At 40.4% G+C, this 23,114-nt stretch overlaps 2 protein-coding genes and 1 non-coding gene across 3 annotated transcripts in view; 1 reads left to right on the top strand and 2 right to left on the bottom strand.

Annotated features, from left to right (window-relative positions):
- Nucleotides 1-2,223, top strand: part of appl2 (adaptor protein, phosphotyrosine interacting with PH domain and leucine zipper 2) — a 21,942-nt gene extending 19,719 nt beyond the window's left edge. Inside the window, exon 21 of the mRNA XM_088995869.1 lies at nt 985-2,223. Coding sequence (XP_088851995.1) covers nt 985-1,116 — 132 coding nt within the window. The 3' untranslated portion in view covers nt 1,117-2,223. The remainder of the gene's footprint in view (nt 1-984) is intronic.
- A 1,346-nt stretch (nt 2,224-3,569) lies between these two features.
- Nucleotides 3,570-23,114, bottom strand: part of tubgcp6 (tubulin gamma complex component 6) — a 32,321-nt gene continuing 12,776 nt past the window's right edge. Inside the window, exons 10-22 of the mRNA XM_088995867.1 lie at nt 22,675-22,814; nt 18,540-18,689; nt 17,051-17,132; nt 16,537-16,625; nt 13,973-15,872; nt 12,568-12,711; nt 11,380-11,524; nt 9,594-9,735; nt 7,999-8,193; nt 7,081-7,213; nt 4,935-5,148; nt 3,890-4,083; nt 3,570-3,818 (exon numbers count right to left, since the gene is read on the bottom strand). Of these exons, the coding sequence (XP_088851993.1) occupies nt 3,727-3,818; nt 3,890-4,083; nt 4,935-5,148; nt 7,081-7,213; nt 7,999-8,193; nt 9,594-9,735; nt 11,380-11,524; nt 12,568-12,711; nt 13,973-15,872; nt 16,537-16,625; nt 17,051-17,132; nt 18,540-18,689; nt 22,675-22,814 (3,620 nt within the window). The 3' untranslated portion in view covers nt 3,570-3,726. The remainder of the gene's footprint in view (nt 3,819-3,889; nt 4,084-4,934; nt 5,149-7,080; nt 7,214-7,998; nt 8,194-9,593; nt 9,736-11,379; nt 11,525-12,567; nt 12,712-13,972; nt 15,873-16,536; nt 16,626-17,050; nt 17,133-18,539; nt 18,690-22,674; nt 22,815-23,114) is intronic.
- On the bottom strand, nt 9,812-9,883 carry trnag-ucc (transfer RNA glycine (anticodon UCC)). Its single transcript has one exon. It is a non-coding gene; the product is annotated as a tRNA-Gly (tRNA).

The following is a 23,114-nucleotide window of genomic DNA, read 5'->3' as shown; positions in this document are numbered from 1 at the left end:
TTTTTTTTTCTTTTCCACAAGAGGGCAGAATTTCCCTTTTGTCCATGTTAGCGCTTTGTTCCAACTTCAGCTGTTGTTCAAGCGTGGCTATCTCTTAGCTATCTATCCAGCTAGATTGCTAGCTATGAGCTAGCTAGCTAGTCAGCTGGTTATCTATTAACTATCTGTATGTATTAGATATCTAGTGACCTAGCTATCTAGCTGGCTATATATTAGCAACCTATCGAGCTAGTTAGCTATCTATTAGTCATCTATTAGCTAGCTGGCTATCTTTTAGCTATCTGGCTAGCTAGCTGGCTATCTATTAGCTATCTTTCCAGCTAGCTAGCTAGCTAGCTATTAGGTAGTTAGCTGGCTATCTATTAGCTATCCTGCTAGCTAGCTGGCTATCTCTTAGCGATCTATCCAGCTGTTAGCTATCTATTAGCTAGCTAGCTACTTAGCTGGCGATCTGTTAGCTATATATTCGCTAGCTAGCTGGCTATCTATTAGCTATCTATCCAGCTAGCTAGCTATCTATTTACTTCCGGGTTGAGTGAACGCTGGCGCATGTGGCTGCCGCTGCTCACCCTCAGAAAAACGTATCCTGTGACTGTGACCTTGAGTTTTGAAAGGCGCTTATAAATGAAATGTATTAGTATTATTATTATTATGATGATGATGATGATGATTATTATTATTATTATTATATAAACCAATAATGTATTGTATTTTGTACAACTTCCCCCATTTCAAGCTCAAATAACTCCAGACCCGTATGACTTAGGAATTAACTCTTTTTTTCTGATGAAAGTATCAGATTTCTTACGCTCCATTGAATGTTTAATGTCATCCTAAAACTCAATATTCTGTGGGTTCTGGAATTGAAGTGACAATGACAAAAACCCTGGCACTGGACTGGACACATTTTTTCACATCGTCTGGCAGTGAATGAGTTAAAAATAAGCAAATAAAGAAAATATTAATATTTGACATTGTCGACAGGACCCGGCGGCTCTGGCCCAGCTGATGAAAAACATGCCGTTAAGCAACGACGGCAAATTCCTGCTTCTGGACGCCGAGAGCAGCGACACGGTGGACGGGGACGGACTGGACGATTTGGAGTCGGAAGCCTAAAATTTCCACTGCTGGAACCTCAAAATGGTATTTTGCCCAGTGTCAACTTCCCGCTTTTTTTTTGTTTTTGTCAGGCATGAGCGTTAAAGGACAACCGACATCACTTTTTTTGTTTCCTAACTGACATCAGAAAAACGTTTTATAGCATCTAAAATACCCAAAACACGCATTATATTTTTAGTCAAATGCAAAACACCAATAAAAATGAGTTAAAGGGTCCAAAATCTGCAAAAAAAAAATGCTTGTTTGCAGAAAATAAACTGTAATACTGCCACCTGGTGTACGGGAGACATATTGCATGTCTTTATGATCAGCTCCCTGTCACCCCCTAATGGACCCTTTTGGTATTGCACCCAATGGGATTTTCATCATTCTGTCTTCATAGCACTTACGGTAATGATGGTAACGAATCCTTTGCATAGTTTACATTTATTTTTTGGACTTAATACTTGTTTTATTTCATGTTTTACGTGTGTACATTCTTACAACAGTGGTACCTTGACTTTGGAGTTTGGAGTTGTTCTTGTGGCATTATTTTTGTATACAGGTAACATCCGATTTATGACCAGCTCTAACTTACAACCACCCGTACTTACGACCACGACCTTCAGACACTATTTTAATAATAATAATAATAATAATAATTTCATTTATAAAATTTTAAATTCTACGCCTGGTACCGCAAGGCACTAGCAGGCCGGCAACACATACGACAATTTTGGCCAGCCAGCATCTCACGCTCGCACAGCAATCGACTGTGTGATGGCACCAGAGGGGGGAGGACTTTGCGTATCATTTAGCCTCCGGGTCTGTATTCAACATTTTGAACGCATTTCGACTTACGACTATTTCGACTTACGACCATTTCAACTTACGACCATTTCGACTTACGCCATTTCGACTTACGACCATTTGGTTGGAACAGAACTCGGTCGTAAGTCGGATGTTATCTGTATATATTTTTTCCATTTTACAGGGTCAGTTGATTTACATAAAAAATAAAAAAAAATGTGACCAAGCGCTAGCTTTTTCCAGGAAACACACACACACACACACACACACACACACACACACACACACACACACACACACACACACACACACACACACACACACAATCAGGGTACCACTGCACTTTACATTCTTCACTTATGTACATTTTGCACACAAAAAAAAGGGTTGAATCTGCGTTGTAAAAATACAATTTGAAGGTTATCGTTGCACTAAAAATGAATGAAAAAAAAAGAAAAATAAACATTCCATCCTTTGCCGTCGTCGTTGGAAACGGTGACGGGTTAGCTTGCGTGAGACAGCCAACTTTTGGATTGTGATGTAACATCTCATTTGTTTGTTGCTCTTTTGAAGAACTTTCTTTCACGTGATCTGTAACGTCAAGCTCCTGCCTGCCGTCGACAGATTAAAAATAACAAATAAGAAACATTGTCTTTGTCATTATTCCATTTCGTGTGATGCCAAAGGCCCGATTTTCCCGTAAGCTAGATAATAGATAGCCAATAGCTAGCTAGATAGATAGCCAGCCAGCTATATAGCCAACCAACCAGCTAATAGATAGCAAATAAATCACAAATAGATAGCTAGCTAGATAGAGAGCTGGTTTGCTGAATAAATAAAATTTTGAAATCCACCCTCAGGATAAATTTTTCTGCGGGTGAGCAGCGGCAGCCACATGCAACAAGTAACTCAAATGTATAGAAAGCTAACAAGCTAGCTAATAGAAAGCTAACTAGCTAGCTAGTAGATAGCCAATAGCTCGCTAGCTAGATCGCTAGACAGCTAGCCAGTTATATAGCCAGCTAGCTAGATAGCCAGTCAGCCAGCTAATAAATAGCAAATAGTTCACAAATAGATTGCAAGCTAGGTAGCGAGTTAGATAGATAGCTGGTTAGCTAAATAAATAAATTTTGGAAATCCGCCCTCACAGTTACAAGATAAGTTTTTCTGTGGGTGAGCAGCGGCAGCCACACGCGCCAGCGTTGACTCAACCAGGAAGTAACTCAAATTTATAGAAAGCTAACTAGCTAGCTAGCTAGATAGCCAGCCAATCAGCCAGCTAATAGATAGCAAATAGATCACAAATAGATAGCTAGCTCGGTAGCCAGCTAGATAGATAGATAGCTATATATTTGCTATCTATTAGCTATCTAACTAGCTATTAGTTATCTATTAGCTAGCTAACTTGATCTATTTGAGTTATTCCTGGTTGAACGGGGTCACCATTGCTGGCTACCTAGCTAGCTATCTATTTGTTATCCATTAACTGTCTAACTAGCTATTAGTTATCTATTAGCTAGCTAACTTTCTATCTATATTTGAGTTATTCCCGGTCGAGTGAACGCTGGCGCATGTGGCTGCCACTGCTCACCCACAGAAAAACGGATCCTGTGACTGTAAAGTGACCTTGAGAGTTTTGAAAGGCACTGATAAATGAAATGTATTATTATTATTATTATTATGAACAAAATGCTTCAAACTCTTGACGACACACATGATGACATCATCCGAGGCATCGCAATGACATACGTGTCAACGAATCCATCCATTCGCTGCATATTGTCAATCCAAATAGTTGATTGTTGCCGTAACAGCAACTCAAGAATCTTTGTAGTAGTTGTTGAAGTTAATCCGCAGGAGGAAGTCTTCCAAATGCGGCTGGTAACCTCGATTCACCAACTTGGTCACCACTGAACGACAAACAAAACAAACATGAGGCTTGCGTGACTTTAGAACGCGGAACACGTATGACGGAGCTCACCTTTGAACAGGAAGTGCGAGTAGTATTTGAAAGTGTTGTACGACTGCTGCATGGCGATGAAGCTGGGGTGCGCTGCCTCCCCCTGCTGGTTGGCCCATGGCAGTGCAATCAGCTGAGCGCGGAACTTCAGGATAAGGCTGAAGATGCTGTGGATGATGTTCATCACCGGAGCGGCTTTCTCGGTTAGCAAAGCTCTAACGACAAAAAATAGAAACAAAACAAACTAAATAAATAAATACATAAATAAATAAATGAATGATTAAACAAACACATCCATAAATAAGAACGCTGTTCGCTAGCAAACGGAGCTAGCTATTTGCTAGAAAATAGATAGTGGATAGCTAGCTATTCGCTGGCTTATAGCTGTCTATTCGTTGGCTTATGGCTTTCTATTCGTTGGCTTATAGCTATCTATTCGCTAGCTATTAGCTATCTATTCGCTAGCTAATAGCTATCTATTTGCTATCTATTCGGTAGCTATTAGCTATCTATTAGCTATCGATTTGCTAGCTATTAGCTATCGATTCGCTAGCTATTAGCTATCTCTTCGCTCGCTATCTATCTTGCTATCTATTTGAGTTACTTCTGGGTTGAGTGAACGCTGGCGCGTGTGGCTGCCGCTGCTCACCCACAGAAAAAAACTTATCATGTGACTGTAAAGTGACTTTGAGAGCTGTGAAAGGCGCTTAGAAATTAAATGTATTATTATTATAAAATACAAGATTACCGTATTTTCTGCACCAAAAGGCGCACCTAAAAGAAATGATTTTTTTTTTCAAAAACTGACCATGTGCCTCATAATGCGGTGCGCCCTATGTGTGGAAACGTTTTTAAAAAGTGTCATTCAATGAAGGTGCGCCTTATAATGCGGTGCGCCTTATGTATGGAAAACTGTTTATTAAAATATGTCATTCATTGAAGGTGCTTTGTACTGTGTTGGAGTGAGTTGAGTCTGTGCTTTTGAGCCATCTTGAGGGGATATTAATCCTGGCTGGCTCCGCCCCTGAACGCCATTTTGGAGGGCGTAGAAAGTAAGACGACCAACCTGAAAATGGCCCTGTTGAGGTAGTCGGCGTGCGTGCGGTGAATGGCGTCCAGGTCGCAGGCGGCGGCCATCTTGGAGGTGAATTCGCTCCACGACACCTGCAGGATCTGGTTGGCGATGTAACCTTGGATGACCTTGACAAAGTGCTGCATCTCGTGTCGGTACAGCTGCAGCTGGCGGAACTGAACCGAGCGCCCGGCGCCTTTCACCAACGCTGTCACAGCGGGGATGAAGATTGCGATGACGATCGTGGCGAGCGGTTGGAAAGAGGCGACATATCCATCGGAATAGCTGAACTTTATCAGAGGCGTGCGACACAAGTTGGAATGTAATTCGCGAAAGGCAGCCGCATCCCCCAGTTACAGTATAAGAGGGTGTGCACACTTACGCAACCACGTTGTTTCATTTTACTATTAGCCTATCGCGTGCAGCCCCTCACCGCCTATTTAGGAGTTTGGAAAGTAAAACTAGCAACAGCTAACTCCTCTCTATCGGAATTGTCATTAAATAAATAAAAATAATAATAACTAAATAAAAATAATAATAACTAAATACAAACATAGATAAATAATTAAAGGAATAAATAAAGAAATGAATAAATAAATAAATAAAGGAATGATTAAAGGAATAATTAAATAAAGAGATGAATAAAGAAATTAATAAATAAACAAAGAAATACATGAATAAATACATAAAGGAATAAATAAATAAAAGGATAGCAAAATAAATAAATACATACATACATAAATGAGGAATACATAAACTAATAAATAGACACAGATAAATAAATACATGGATAGATAAATAAATAAATAAATGATTAAAGGAATAATTAAATAAAAGAATGAATGAAGAAATTAATAAATAAACAAAGAAATAAATGTATAAATACATAAAGAATTAAAATAAATAAATGCATCGATAAATAAATAAAATTAATCCAAGAATTAATCAATAAATTAAGGAACGCATAAAGAAATAAATAAATAAACCAACAAATAAATAAATACTGCAATAAGTAAAAAAGTAAAGGTATAAATAAATAAAGGAATGAATAAAGGAATAAATAATTACATAAAGGTATAAAGAAATAAAGAAATAAATAAATAATAGATAAATTAATAAATAGACTGATAAATAAATAAAGGAATGTATAAATAAATAAAAATAATAAATAAATGTATAGATAAACAAAGAAAGGAATAAATAAATAATGAATGAATGAATAAAGGAATAAATACATAAATAAATACATATGAATGGTTAAATAAATTGGTAAATAAATAACCCAACAAACAAAAAAATAAATAAATACATACAGAAATAAAGGAATGAATAAATAAATGCATAGATAAATAAAGGAATAAATAAGTAAATGAATGAATAAAGGAATAAATAAATAAATGAATAAATAAGGGAATAAATAAATACATAAAGGAATAAATAAATAATGAATAAATGAATACATAAATAAATACATAAATAAATAAATATGAATGGTTAAATAAATTGGTAAATATATAACCCAACAAACAAATAAATAAATACATACAGAAATAAAGGAATGAATAAATAAATGCATCGATAAATAAAGGAATAAATAAGTAAATGAATGAATAAAGGAATAAATAAATAAATGAATGAATAAAGGAATAAATAAATACATAAATGAAAAAATAAATACATAAATAAATAACCAAGAAATAAATACATAAATAAATAAAGGAATGAATCAACAAATAAACAAATGCATAAAGAAATAAATAAAGAAATAAATAAGTAAAGGAATGAATAAATGAATACATACATAAATAAATACAGAAATAAATAAACATAAAAGTTCATTTCGTGTCTTATTTGCACCCCCCCTTAAAAAAAAGCGTTGTGACATTTAATTTGACCTGTGATGGCGTTTGGCATTTGACTCTAATTTTTATTTTTGGGGCTGTTTCCTTCTCAAAAATCAATATTCATGGCGTTTTCTGACACATTTGCGCTGCATTTGACATTTGAACACATCACATCATTGATCACAATCAATAACAAGCGTAACGCTATTTTCGATATGCGTTAAAGGACGAGCGTTGAGCGACGGGAAGTGGAACGGGGATTGGGGGACTTCCCAGAATGCAACAGGGGTACTCACCCGTCCTCTTAAGGTGGAACCAGACGTCGTGCAGGCTCCACACCATGTGCTTGAGTTGCAGCTGGAAGGAGAACAGCCGGTTGTACTTGTTCATGCAGCTGTCCGTGATGATGATGTTGAGCGGCCAGGCCACCTGGAGGGGGGGGGGGGTTATACACACACACACACACACACACACACACACACACACACACACACACACACACACACACACACACACACACACACACACACACACACACACTGAAACTTTAACAGATGCATATATAGACCCTCTTCAATGCCAGGGTTTTTGTCATTTTCACTCACAAAATTGCAGGACCCACAGAAAAAAAAAATCATCTGAAAAAAAGAGTTAATTCCTTAGTTATATGACTCTGCAGTTATTTGAGTTTGAAATGGGGGTGTACAAAATACAATACAATACAAAAATATTGATTTATACAGCGCTTTGACTAACAGCTGTAACAAAGCGCTAACATGGACAAAACGTAAATGCTGCCCCATTGCGGAAGGGAAAAACATTGCCAGAGGTCTGACCAGCGCTTTAATCAGCACCTCCCGCAAGAAAAACGAAAACTCGAACGAATTGGGGAATAGGGCTCCACATTTGTCACATTTGTCAATTCCTGAATAAATCCGGGAATGGCAGCAAATGAGTGAAAAAAAGTACTGAAACACATTAACCAATAATCAAATAATAATCATAATAAATAATAATATTAAAAAATCAAAATAAATGAATTGGATAATTGATTAGCCGTCCCACGCTCCATTTTTTTTGTCGTGTGACTGATAATTTTACTTCTGATTACTTGTATTGGGTAATATAAATGTAATATTTACTGCTGCCATTCAGTGGCAATTGCCTCTATTTTCTATTGGAGGATAAAGAATATATGCATGTGATTGTGTCACCTTGTAGCGCAGCTCCAAGCAGTTGAGGGCGTCGGGGGCGTGCGGGTGGAAAGTGTCGGGCAGGAAGCGTAGCGCAAAGGTGAAATTGGCAGCTAGCGGCGTGTCGCCGTGCAGGCTGTACTGCAGCGCCTTGCTAAGGATGGAGTTGAGCACCAGCGGAGTCAGAAGCTCGCCGGGGGTCTGCCCGCAGCCCATCTGCGAAAACAGTGACATTTGGACTCGTTTCAACTTGTGGAGACTGCAAGGTTAAAATATCCCTTCAATCAGGCTCCACAAATAACCCGCACAAGCCATCTGTACACTTGATGCAAAAAGCTATCAACCCAACTAAACAGAACACAATTGATGAGGAACTAGGTAAAATTATGGCAGAGAAAGCACCTCCAAGGGATCATTCCTCAAGATGGTGAAAGAAGAAGGCGGCGTTCCTCATCAAGTGTTTAATGCTGACACTCCATTCCATCAAGCCATCAAGGAAGTTTGCATAATTGGACACTTGTTTTACTACTAATACGGCGACGGATCACTTTAAAATGGTTCATTGATTGTTTTTTTTTGGAGTGGAATAGCCAGTATTAACAATAAAATCCGCTACATATGAATGGCTCTCTGTGTGTTTGTGTTGTCATATTATTTGTTATTTAGTTTTTTCTTCTTTTGCCTTTTGTTTATTGTAGAAATTAGTCAGAAATATTGTGCTAAGTCAATTCTCTATCGCTATCCAGCTGGCTGACTATTAGGTATCTAATGGCTTGCTAGCTAGCTTTCTATCTACAGTAAAGTCTCGTTATATCGATATCGGATATATCGATAGTCCCGGTTATATCGATACTATTTCTATGCACGCAAGGAGAAAATTACATGCGCGCAGGGTCGGATATATCGATAGTCCCGGTTATATCGATATTTTTCGGACTCCCGAGAATATCGATATAACGAGACTTTACTGTATTTGTCTTCCTATTCTATTTGAGTTTCTTCCGGGTTGAGTGAATGCTGGCGTGTGTGGCTGCCGCTGCTCACCCACAGAAAAACTTATCCTGTGACTGTAAAGTGACCTTGAGAGTTTTGAAAGGCGCTGGTAAATGAAATGTATTATCATTATCGTTATCATTATCATTATCGTATCATTATCATATTCATAATCATAATCATAATCATCATTATCATGATCATCATTATCATCATTTTTATTATAATAATAATTATTTTCATTATTTTCATTATCTATTATTTATTTATTATTGTCATTATTATTATTATGATTATGATGATTATTATGCTGATTATGATGCTGATGATGATGATGATGATTATTATTATTATAACTATTATACAGTGTGCTAGCTCTGGCCAACCACTTTTACTGACTTATATAATCTTCCAGCACCAGACACTTTGAGGCGTTCAAGGACGTCTGCATAATCGGACACTTGTTTTACGACAAATACGGCGACAGATCAATTTAAAATGGTTCACTTATTTTCTTTTTTTTTTTGTGCAATAGCCATTTTTAAAAATAAAATCCTCAACATAGCATTTTTGTGTCCAAATAATGTCTCCGCGTTTGAGATGCGCTCATCCCCACCGCTCACCTTCTCAAAGAGCCGATCGCTGAGCGACTGCGCGAACTCGCCGTCCTCCATTAGCAGGAAGTGGCGCAGCGCTTCAAAATGGCGCTCCACCCCCAACTCCACAAAGAAGTAATCCACCACCGCCTTGTTCACTAGCGAAACGCTGCCGGGGAGAGTGACAGGATTTGACATGAAGAAGACAATTCCGACATTAATAAATAATTTTTTAAAAAAAAGCTTGCGTTGGCCGGGAATCGAACCCGGGTCAACTGCTTGGAAGGCAGCTATGCTCACCACTATACCACCAACGCAGTTAAGGAACAGATGTGGAATGTTTGAGGAAAGTCTGGAATGTTCCATCGTAAGGCTGGGTGGGGGAGGGGGGAAGAAGCTGCGTTCTTTTCTGACTAGAAACCAGCAACCGCAATTTGGAAGTAAAATCAACACGGTGTAACGCTCACGATTTGTTTTTTTTTTTTGTTTGAGATAAGCAAAGAAGAAAAGAGACAAGGTGGAAAGCAAAGAAATCACTCTTATGTCACTCTGTGGTGACATAAGAACGAGTCTGTTTGTTCAATAAGAGAAATTAAATCAATCAATTCAACACCATTTTTTTATATTTTTACCAAGCAGATGCTCTATTTGCTGGCTCCCTAGCTAGCTAGCTAGCTATTTGCTATCTATTAGCTACCTGGCTGGCTAGCTACCTATGAGCTAGCTGCTATCTAGTTAGCTATCTGTCTATTAGCTATCTATAGGCTAGCTACCTATCTAGCTATTAGTTATCTATTAGCTAGCTAGTTAGCTTTTGGTTATCTATTAGCTAGCTAGCTAACTTTCTATTTTAGTTATTCCAGGTTGAGTGAACGCTGGCGCATGTGGCTGACCTTGAGAGGTTTGAAAGGCGCTTAGAAATGAAATGTATTATTATTTATTATTATTTCAATATAACTGCCATAAAAGCTGGCTCTCTAGCTAGCGACCTGGCTGGCCGTCTAGCTAGCTACCTAGATGGCCATCTAGGTAGATAGCTAGATGGCCATCGAGCCAGCTACCTAGATCGCCATAGAGCTAGCTACCTACATGGCTATGTAGCTAGCTACATATTAGCAATCTATTAGCTATCTGGCTGGCTATCTATTTTGAAGTGAGCTGAGGAGCTTTTTTTGAGGAATCAAGACTAATAAAGGTTATCTTATCTTAAATTACCTCATCTCTATGTCACCAAAACTAAAGAAGGGTGAATTGAGGAGCTTCTTAAAAAAACACTTTACCAAACATGTTTAACTCATTCACTGCCATTCACAAATGTATTCGGTAATTGAAAATATGACGTAGATCACCGTTCCCGCGTTGTGTTTGTTCATGCTTGGGTGCGGATAAAGCATTGGTTATGGCGTCTGGCAATGTTTTTTGACCTTCCACAAGGGGGCAGTATATGCCCATGTTAGCGCTTTGTTCCAGCTTCAGCTGTTGTTGAAGCGCTACATAAACCAATATGTATGTATTGCAATGTATTTTGGACACCTGCCCTCATTTCAAGCTCAGATAACTCCAGACCCATATCATTTAGGAATTAACTATTTTTTCTGATGAAAGAAGAGAGTCTTAGGTTTCTTACGCTATGTAGAATGTTTATGTAGTCATAAGACAATATTTTGTGGGTCCTGGAATTTGAGGGAAAACCCTGGCAGTGAATGAGTTAATTTGTATTGTATTTTTTGGGGGGGTGAGGGGAAATATTCCAGTGTTTGTTGTGAAAATTGAAATAAAAAAGGGTCAGGTATAAAAATTTTGGGTGACTCACTGCGTGATGAGAGGGGCAGTGACCGAGCGTTTAATCAGAACCGGAAGGGAGACCATCTCGCTGAGTAGAACCGAGGTGTCGAGAGGGGGCGGGTCTTGGGGTCCTCGGGCGATGCTTTTGAGCAGCTGACAGCCGGGGGGCGACTCTATGACAAAAAAAAACAAACAAAAAAAACAACAACGGCGTTGAAACGACAAACATCGGCTGAAGAACTTTCCAATTGGACGTTGGTACAGTGATACCTTGGCTTACGGACTTAATTGGTTCCCAGACAGAGTGTGTCAGGTGAAAAGTGTGTATCCCAAAAAATAATTTCCCATAGGAAACCATTAAAATAAGAAAAATCCGTTCCCAGGTCCCCATAAAACATAATTTTCTACTTTTCTAAGCCTTAAAACTACACAAAATATACCTTATTTTATGTATAATAAATGTGCTATGGTATTATAATTAAAAAAATAAACTGTAATGTATAATAAAGTCGTTTTATTTACCTTTGTGATGGTTGTTGGAATGGAGTGGCCGGTTTCCTCAGCATTAAACACTTGATGAGGAACGTAACCTTCTTTCACCATATTGAGGAATGATCCCTTGGAGGTGCTTTCTTTGCAATAATTTTACCTAGTTCCTCATCAATTGTCTTCTGTTGAGCTGGGTTGATAGCTTTTTGCATCAAGTATACAGATGGCTTGTGCGGGTTATTTGTGGAGCCTGATTGATGGGATATTTTAACCTTGCAGTCTACACTCTGCCTTTGAACTATCAAAGTTGAAACGAGTCAAAATTTCATTGTTTTCTATCCATTTTGTCACTCTGTCGTCTGCCTGTCTCTTTAATGTTTACCCCCACCCACTGTGCGTTCTTGACCAATCACGTGTCTTTAACCGAAGACTGGGGGCGGGCAATAGATGACAAAACCAAGTCGGCTGCCATTTTCTTGTTAGGAGAACAGGCTTATTCGCGAACGAAACATCACTCATTGTGGCAGCTCTGTGTGTACCCTGAAAAATAGTTCGTATGCCAAGGTTAAATTTTCATATATTTAACGTTCGTAAGCCAAGGGGTTTGTAAACCGAGGTATCACTGCATGTCCAAACGGAGACCCACAAAGACCCAAATCTTGAATGTCAACTCGAATTTCTTGGACAAAACATTGTTGACAATGTGAATCACTGTCACGTGACTGACCCATGATGTCATAGCAGTCCTTGTAGCGCTTCGCTTGGTACTGAGAGGACAAAGCCAGGAGGTAGTCTCGTTCCGACGATTCTCCGGGGGACAAGGCAACTCCGGCGGTCCCCATCTGGTTCTCGTGCGTCTCGGACTCGGCGGCTGTTGAGCGTTTTGACATTAGATGGACAGCGGTTTCTAACAAATGATTGAAACGCTTGTTCTCTGACTGCGTTCAGGTTGGGAATCGCGGGCCCAAACGAAGCTTCGCGATTTACTTCAAAGTAGTTCATTGGCAGTAAAAGGAAATGAGGGAATCGGCAAGTCGGGAATTTGTGAGGGCGAGGCAGTTGCTTGAATGGAGAGCCGTTTTAATAATAATACAGTAAAGTCTCGTTATATCGATATTCAAGGGAGTCCGAAAAAATATCGATATAACCGGGACTATCGATATATCCGACCCTGTTTGCATGTAATTTTCTCCGTGCGTGCATAGAAATAGTATCGATATAACCGGGACTATCGATATATCCGATATCGATATAACAAGACTTTACTGTAATTATAAGCTCCTTTCAAAACTCTCAAGGTCACTTTACAGTCACGGGATAAGTGTTTCTGTGGGTGAGCAGCGGCAGCCACACACGCCAGCGTTCACTCAACCCGGAGGTAACTCCAATAGATAGAAAGGGCAGCTAGCTAATAGATAGCTAGCTAGCTGGATAGATAGCTAATAGATAGCCAGCTAAATAGCTAGCTAACTAATAGATAGCTAACAGATAGCTAGCCAGCAGTATAGATAGCTAATAGATAGTCAGCTAGCTAGCCAGATAGCTAATAGATAACCGGATAGTTAGCTAGCTAATTAATAGCTAATAGCCATCTAAGTAGCTAATGGATAGCTAATAGCTAGCTAGCTGGAAAGATAGCTAATAAATAGCCAGCTAGCTAGCCAGATAGCTAATAAATAGCTATAAGATAGCTAGCTAACTCGGCAGCTAGCTGGACAGATACATATTATATAGTCAGCTAGATAACTAGATATCTAATAGCGAGCTAATAGATAGCTATCTAGCTGGATAGATAGCTTATAGATAGCCAGCTAGCTAATGTAAGTCAAACCTGCAGAAGCAATTTTTTTGCTTCTAGTGTTAAAAAGGAGAAACCTAAAAAAATGTGTTTAGAGTTTGTTTGTTAAGAGTAAAATAGAGTTTTAGCGCGTCCATGTTAGTTTGTACATGGCGAAGAGGTTAGCCAGGGTCGTCATAGGAGAGCTTTTGCCACAAGTGCACGGAGACGTGCGACAAGGCTGCGTTGTATCAAAATCATTCCGTCTGTCAGTTGTTTACTTTTTGTGATGATTGACAATTTCTGGAAGCAGAATTTGTGTTCGATTGAGCGGATGTTATTTGCATTTTAATACCTGCGCCGCCTTTGCCATGGTCCGCTTTGGCGTCCGCGTCCAATCGGGCTCCCGAAGACGGATTCCGCTGTTCACCTCCCGGCGGACCCACCACCACGCATCCCACACCCAAAGTCGAATCAGAGGCGTGTCCGTATTGACTGCCAGGCGGCGGGGGGCGAAGCGGCTGGGAGAAAGTCACAATGCAACCAACGCCCAAGCTGGAATCGGAAATGTGGCCTTGGGCGTTCGCCGACGGCAAGACGGGCGGCGGGCCGGACACCAGGCAGCCGATCCGAAGGGTGGAGTCGGAGGCGTGGCCGTGTTTACTCCATCGGGGTTTGGCTTGGGAAACGTCAGAAAGGAATTCGCCCACTTTGATGTTGGCGTCAGAGGCGTGGCCGTGGAGGTTTCGCATCGGAAGAGGATCGATAAAATCGGAAACGTTTTCTCCGATTTTGATGTTAGCATCGGAGGCGTGGCCATGGAGGTTTCGCACCGGGAGTGGGGAAAAGAATTCCGACACGTTTCCGCCCACTTTGATGTTAGTATCGGAGGCGTGGCCGTGGAGGTTTCGCATCGGAAGAGGATCGATAAAATCGGAAACGTTTTCTCCGATTTTGATGTTAGCATCGGAGGCGTGACCATGGAGGTTTCGCGCCGGGAGTGGGGAAAAGAATTCCGACACGTTTCCGCCCACTTTGATGTTGGCGTCAGAGGCGTGGCCGTGGAGGTTTCGCATCGGAAGAGGATCGATAAAATCGGAAACGTTTTCTCCGATTTTGAAGTTAGCATCGGAGGCGTGGCCATGGAAGTTTCGCGCCGGGAGTGGGGAAAAGAATTCCGACACGTTTCCGCCCACTTTGATGTTAGCATCGGAGGCGTGGCCGTGGAGGTTTCGCATCGGAAGAGGATCGATAAAATCGGAAACGTTTTCTCCGATTTTGAAGTTAGCATCGGAGGCGTGGCCATGGAAGTTTCGCGCCGGGAGTGGGGAAAAGAATTCCGACACGTTTCCGCCGATTCGGATGTTGGCATCGGAGGCGTGGCCGTGGAGGTTTCGCATCGGAAGAGGATCGATAAAATCGGAAATGTTTTCTCCGATTTTGATGTTAGCATCGGAGGCGTGACCATGGAGGTTTCGCGCCGGGAGTGGGGAAAAGAATTCCGACACGTTTCCGCCGATTCGGATGTTGGCATCGGAGGCGTGGCCGTGGAGGTTTCGCGCCGGGAGAGGATCGATAAAATCGGAAACGTTATCTCCGATTTTGATGTTAGCATCGGAGGGGTGGCCATGGAGGTTGGGGGGAGGTCGAGGCGCATTGACATCCGGGACGTGCTGGCCGATTTTGATGTGCGAATACGAGGGATGCGCCATCGGGTTCGGAAGTTTTTCCGGCGGCGAATCACGAGCGCCGTTTTCGCCGTTGACCACGGCGCCTTCTTGCGCTTCCGAAACTTTGACCTGCCCCGCGAGCGCCGAAGTGTCGCCTTGCCCGAGCAGCGTCGCATCCTGAGAAGCCAACCCATTCGTTGGGGAAGCGTTCGGAATCCCATCCGCGGCGCAGTGTTCGGATTTGGACCCGTTGCAGATCAGAAGCCCGCTCTCGCCGTCGGGGAAGACGGAGGACCGCCCGTGTAGGACGTCGGGCCGCAGCACGGCGGATTCGCAAGCGGGCGGGAGTGAGTCCAGAGATTCGCGGCCGGCGATTCCTTCCAGCGGACTGAAGGGGGCGCTGAAGTCGTAGTCCACAAGCCGTGCGGTGGGACACGCTTCCGCTGCCGTCTCGTCACACTTGGCGTCGGCAGCGTTTGGGAGGAAGTCGCCGGAGATGAAAGCCACGGCGTCCGTTGTTTGTGACTCTTCTGGTTTTTCGGGCGTGTCTGGTTTTGTTTGCACCAGGGGCTCTGAGGGAATTTCCTGCAAGGAGAAAATTTATTTACTTTCGAAAAGAGATGCCATTATTATCATTGACTCTTTTGACTCTATTGACTGTCTTGACTCTATTCACTCTTTTGACTCAGCGACTCATAAATCATAATTATTAATAATAACGACTAAAAATAAAACATGTCGATTAAAAAAAAAATCAAGATGTCACTGATGATTATAAATAAATAAAAATAAAAAACAATGGTCAAAAAAATTCAGGATGCCACCGTGAATCAAATAAATGAATAAATAATGGTTAAAATAATTCAGGAAGTCACCGCGATTCTAAATCAATCAATAAATAAATAAATGCACGAATGAATAAAATAGAAAATAAAAACATGTCAGTTGAAAAAAGGAAAGATGTCGTTGTTGATCAAAATAAATAAATAACATAAAAATTAAAGCATGTCACTTAAAAACAAAATTCAAGATGCCACTGTTGATCAAAATAAATAAATAAATACACAAATAAATAAACACATATATAAATAAATAAGATCGATTTTAAAAAAACAAAAAAATACCGGCACACAAATAAATAAATGTAGCTGAATTGTTTTTTGAAATAACTCCTATGCTTTCCAGTCGATTTTTCTTTTCAATCGAAGCAATTCAAAATCTTTTTTTTTTTCCCAAAAATAGAGTCTACCTCCTGCTCCTGTTCCAGGTGTTGCTTTTGCTCCTGGAAGCGCTCCCTTTTCCTGGCCTCCTCAGCCAGACGCTGCGACACCTGGCGCCCTGCAGGAGACGGTTGGAGCTTTGTGAACCGATTTCAAAATTTGAGCGAAAGGGTCTTAGGTGCACGCATCAAAAAGGATTGCCATCTGCCTCAAACAAACACTGATACTTAATGCCGCCAAGCTACGTGGAAAAAAAAGAGAACGGGGCCAGCCAACTTTTGCTTGGCATCTTTTCAGGTGTGGAAAAGACTTGAGGGTGGGGGCGGGGGGTTTAAAAAAACGGTTCGTGCTGATTCGGCTTAATGGCGGGATGCCAATTGAAAAATCAAACCTCGGCGCAATTAGGCTAACGTCGATTCCAACACGGAGCGCAGCTATTTGGATGGAGGCGCTCTAATTCACTGGGTCGGGGGTGGGGGGGGGGGGGGAAGATGAAGCTGCATATCAGACAAAATACAACATTAGACATGCTGCAACACTCACCGCGAATGCTCTCCAAGGTTTTGGCCGCCGACGCACTGACCTGATTGATCAGCTCCTGGCGCGCTTTCTGCGCTCGCTGGGCCTACAAGAATAAACAGCAATCACCTTTTAGCGGCAGAGTGTCAAACTCAACAAATAAAGACTTAAAGGACAACCGGCGCCATTTTTTTTCCTAACTGACATCAGAAAAACGTTTTATAGCATCTAAAATACCCAAAACACGCAGGCTGATATTTTTAGTCAAATGCAAAACACCAATAAAAATGACTTAAAGTGTCCCAAAACTGCCACAAAATGAGCTCGGAACTGGTGCGATTCAGAAAGTCCCGCCCCCTTGTTCGTGACGTCACGCCAGGATACTCCTTCACAAACTGCCTTGCTCCAAAATCAGATCAAAGGCTTCAGAGAGTTCAGATTCGGAGAAGATGCTTTCTTGTTACTCATCCAGTTATGAATATGATTCAAATAGTTCTAAAGAAGAAAGCATAAATGTTTGCAATCGATTAAAGAAGTCCTTTTGTATCAATTCGAGCCGTGTGGACTCCAATGTAGCGCCCAGAAAATGCACAAGATGGCGCCCAAGCTCTGTTGGGAATGGGCTGATTTGTCTGCTGGGAATTTGTGTCAACTCGTATCGAATAGTAGTCGCGAACAAGCCGGTTCTTGGAGCTCCTGAAATGGCAGCCGGATTTTTTTACCCCTCTATTCCTCGCCCCTAGTCTTCAGTTAAAGCCACACGTGATTGGTCAAGATCCGTGAAAAGAGTGAAAAGGTGAGAAAATGGATAGAAAACAGTGAAATTTGGACTAGTTTCAACTTTATAGATAGTTCAATGGCTGAGTGTAGACTGAAAGGTTAAAATATCCCATAAATCAGGCTCCACAAATAACCCGCACAAGCCATCTGAACAATTTGAAGAGAACATACAAGCAAGCTATTAATGAAGTTTCTAGTGTGTCTGCCTGCATCTGTTGCTGTTGCAATATCACAACTTCTAAGATGTACAACCCAGAGCTCCTTGAGACACTTTATGCAAAAAGCTATCAACGACCATCAAGCCATCAACGATCATCACAATGGTAAAAAAATGACTTTATTATATAGTAAAGTTATATGTCTTTAATTACAATACCATACCACAATTATTATACATAAAATAGGGTATAATGTGTGTAGTTTTAAGGCTTATTTAGTTGAAAATGATGTTTTATGGGGACCTAGGAACGGATTATTCTCATTTTAATGGTTTCCTATAGGAAATTAATGTTTGTAATACACACCTTTCGCCTTGAACACTCTTTCTGGGAACCAAAAAGTTCGTAAGCCAAGGTATCACTGTACTGCACAAATTAAGTTAAGCAAATTTCCTCAAGGCAAAAAAAAAAAAGAACACGTTATTCCAAACAATGAAAGAGAAACTTTTTAACCCCAAACGACCCCAAACCTCCGCCACATGCATCCAAATGCCGACCTGTCCGTGTGTGAATACCTGCACCTCCCGGCTGACCGCACTGTGCTTGGCGATCCTCTCCATGCATTCTCGGTACATGGCGCAGTCCGTCTTGATGTCTTCGACCTCCTGCAGGGAGAAAGTGACGGCGATCCGCGGCACTGGAAGCTCCGACAAGCAGATGTAGTGCTGCGGAGAGGGGGGGGGGGGGGGGGTTGCACACCTTATTAGACGCGACATATTGCAACAGTTCCTGTTTTCATTCTACATCTTGTTAAACTCTATAATCCTTCACCGTGGGGTTTCGTTTTAATAACATTTGCCTGCCATGTAAATTATGCATGCGAGTGGGAAGAGGGGAAAAAAAGCCCAATTTCATCTTGCGGCTAACTGCTTCTCGGTACACAACATCATAACACAGAACTAATTCTAATACAGCGTGACCAGAGGCATAACTGAAAACAATCTCATCTAATATAGGAAGTCAGCCATTTTAGGTGAATTGTTAAATGCTTTGTAACAGCTTCAGCTGTTGTTAAAGCGCTATTTAAATCAATATTTATTGTATTGTATTGTATAAAGAGTTTTAAAAGGCGCTTAGAAATAAAATGTATTATTATATGATGATTATAAAATCACCTTTTCCCAGTCATACAATAGAAGTGGGCATCTGATTCGCTTACTTTAACCAGCAGGTGGCAGTATTACACAAGACCTACGCCACTACCGTTTCTCAGTCGAATCTTCCTTCCCATAACAATTTGTAATTTCGTATTGAAACAGAAGATAACAAAGGTTTGCCTTTGAAAAGTGGTGCCAGTCGACGTGGGTTTCTGTATTGGGTTTATTTTTTTTCTCCCCAAAATATCAGAACCAATAATATGAAACCTTTATATTGCATTTGTATGGCATTTTCCTTGGTGCTAGCATTAAGCTAGCAGACGCTCCTGAGGCCAAGTCGAAGTATCACAAAAACGGAATTAATAAATTAAATAAAACACTCCCATGAGCGAAGTAATTTTGAATTTAGGATTGAGCACTCACCTATTCGTTGAAAAAATATCTAATTAAACTTCTGAAGAAAATAAATGCATTTTAACCGAACACTTCCCCAACAAATCTGCTCTGAAAATTGTCATTTCCAGAATTAGACTTGCTGAAGAGTTCCAAAACAAAACATGGTACAAAATCTGTAATGATGGTGGGAAACAGAATGATCACTAATCACAAAGACATCAGAAATGTGTGGTTCTAATGGACAGAAATAGAAACACGGTGAAGACGTTATAAATTTAGGTAGCAATCTGAACCAGGCAAAAACATTGTAGCGCGCACACTCACTTCAAACTACGACCACCAAAACGACAGAACAGGGGCCGTCTTAGTGTTGCTTGAAAGCAAACACAATATCATTAAAATTAATGAATTAATTTAAAAAAAATGCTTAGAATACAGTGATATCCTGAATAGAGAAACCTATGCAATATTTTTTCACTTTCGGAATGAATATACATACAGTGATACCTCGGTTTACGAACCCCTTGGCTTACGAACGTTTTGGTTCACGAACGTTAAATTCATGAAAATATTACCTTGGCATACAAACTATTTTGCGGGATACACACGGAGCTGCCACAATGAGTGATGTGTCGTTCGCGAACGAGCCCGTTCTCCAAAAATTAAAATGGCCGCTGACATTTTTTTTGTCCTCTATTCCCCGCCCCCAGTCTTCGGTTAAAGCCACGTGATTGGTCAAGATTGCAGCAGTGAGGGTAGGTGGTTTAAACATTAAAGAGACAGGCAGACGACAGAAAAAGAGAGTGACAAAATGCATAGAAAAGAGTGAATGTGATTTGGACTCGTTTCAACTTTATTGATAGTTATTGATAGTTCAAAGGCAGAGTGTAGACTGCAAGGTTAAAATTCCCATCAATCAGACTCCCCAAATAACCCACACAAGCCATCTGTGATGCAAAAAGCTATCAACCCAGCTAAACAGGACACAAATGATGAGGAACAAGGTAAAATTATCACAGAGAAAGCACCTACAGGGGATAATTCCTCAAGATGGTGAAAGAAGAAGGCTACGTTCCTCATCAAGTGTTTAATGCTGAGGAAACCGGCCACTCCATTCCATCAAGCCATCAACGGCCATCACAAAGGTAAATAAAATGACTATTATACAGTACAGTTTATTTCTTTAATTATAATACAATAGCACATTTATTATACATAAAATAAGGTATATTTGTGTAGTTTTAAGGCTTAGAAAATTAGAAAGTAGAAAATTATGTTTTATGGGGACCCGGGAACGGATTATTCTCATTTTAATGGTTTCCTATGGAAAATTAAATTTTCAGATACACACTTTTCACCTTACACACTCTGTCTGGGAACCAATTAAGTTCGTAAGCCAAGGTATCACTGTATCTAGTTTTTTTTTTTATCCTTTCACCCCACACTACCATCCCCTTTCAAACTGTTGCTGTGGACTGCAAATTTCCCCATTGTGGGACGATTAAAGGCTTTTTGATTCAGGTCAAATTAAAAATAAATATATTTTTGAGGAGTATTGAAGGTGTACGTAATATTATGGTCACCCACATGGAGTCGAGATGTGGGGGGGGGGGGAGTATCCCGAGACGAAAAGCAGAGCAGTATATTCTGCAATCCGTCACACTCAAGTCTCAGCACGTCCAGACGATGTATCATCACAGGGATGTTCACATATTGATACGGATTTGAGAGAGACAGTGAGTATCCCTGCTCTGTCTCAATATTGATTTGTCTTCCCTTGCAGACGGCGGCGTCCTTTTGTTTTGTTTTTCTTCTAAATGGATGACAGGGATGTGAGCAATAGATATAATAATGCAACGGGCTTTGAAATATAACAAGGACACGAAATACAGTCGGGGTGATGACATGTTTATGCTCAATGTCATAAAACATAGCGGAACCTCTGAAGAGGTCGTATATTTTGCTACTGGATGGAATATGTTCATGAAAAATAGGCCTCCAAAGTTCCACCCAATGAACAAATTGAACATTAAATAAATGAGTTTTTTTGCAGTGATAATAGATATCAGATGATAACCACAAAACACACAATGATGAAAGTTAAAGGACAACCGATGCCGACGTTAAAGTTGTGTCCGTAATTTGTAAAATCACTTCAAATGACTTCTACTGAGCGTATTTTACAAATATTCCACCGAATATAGCTATATTTTACGTTTTAAGACTCATGCTGAATATTCAAGTAGTCTTGTTTTCGAGTTGATGACGATGCCCTAAGTGACGTCACGGAGGGAACGCCCCTGACCGAGAAAGCGACACACAATGCATTTTGGCTACTTTGTTTGGTCTGAAAACTTCGTGTTGATGGCGAAATTGGAAGGAAAACACATAAATAACGCAATGCTGAATCATTTTATTACACCAAGACTACGACAGTAAAGTCTCGTTATATCGGTATCGGTTATATCGATAGTACTGCTTATTACGATATTATTTCTATGAACGCAAGGAGAAAATTTACATGCCGCAGGATTGGATATATCGATAGTCCGGTTATATCGATATTTTTTCAGACTCCTGAGAATATCGATATAATGAGACTTTACTGTATTTGATACTAGTGTGGCTGCCGCTGCTCACCCATAGAAAAACTTGTCCTGTGACTGTAAAGTGACCTTGAGAGTTTTGAAAGGCGCTAATAAATGCAATTATTATTATTATTATTATTATTATTATTATTATTATTATTAAATGGAGATTTTAAGTTCGCCAGAAATTTCTCGACGACATTTTTTTGTGTCAGCACGGCAATATAAAATCATAAAAAAATCATAACTGCTGCTGTGAATTGCAAATGTCTCCACTGTGAGACAAATAAAAGTTAATCGAATCAAAAAAGCGTATGTGGTGGTTCACTAGTTTATTCTTATAAACACGGCGGTCAGCTATTTTATTTTGAAAATCGTTCTTGATGTTATTACACGCGCGTGAAAAATAAATTGATTTACTCTGCGTATTAAGGCATGTAAATGGCCGTCACAAATGGGAGGGATGCCTTTAATCAACGCAATGCGGAACGGCATCACGGCACGAATTCCAGTGATGTCCAACAACGCGGGATAAATCGCAAGACGATTGGGAATGGAACGGGGCCAACCTGAGGGCAGCATATTTTCAGGAGGTTGATGGTCTTCCCGCAGACGTAAACGTCGTTGGCGATGTGCCTGAGGAAAATGGGGACGCACTCCTCCACGTCTTTGGAGATCAGAGTGTATCCTTGGACCCAGAAATGTTTGTCTACAGAAAGGAAAAGAAAACATTGAAAAAGGTGTCATAATTCATGTGTTTTCAGATGACCAAATGGGAAGCCCGCTAGCAGTTTAAACCGTTGTTCAAGCAAGCGTTCAGAGTGTTTGTAAGCGTTTTTATTGCCGGGAAGCCATTTTCTGAAACCCATGAGCGGTATACTTTTTTTGGTATTCATAATAATAACACAATAGAAAATTATGGTCGAACAGTAGAAGGAGATCATCGAAAAACATGAATGAGGTGTGCGTTTGTGTGACTTAGCGTCCCAGCACCAGTATGCTAAGTCGA

Source organism: Hippocampus bargibanti, linkage group LG05, assembly GCF_051943395.1.
Source record: "Hippocampus bargibanti isolate YZ-2025 linkage group LG05, ASM5194339v1, whole genome shotgun sequence".
Lineage (NCBI taxonomy): Eukaryota > Metazoa > Chordata > Actinopteri > Syngnathiformes > Syngnathidae > Hippocampus > Hippocampus bargibanti.
The sequence above is the reverse complement of the archived record's forward strand: the minus strand, read 5'-3'. Positions and strand labels throughout refer to the sequence as shown.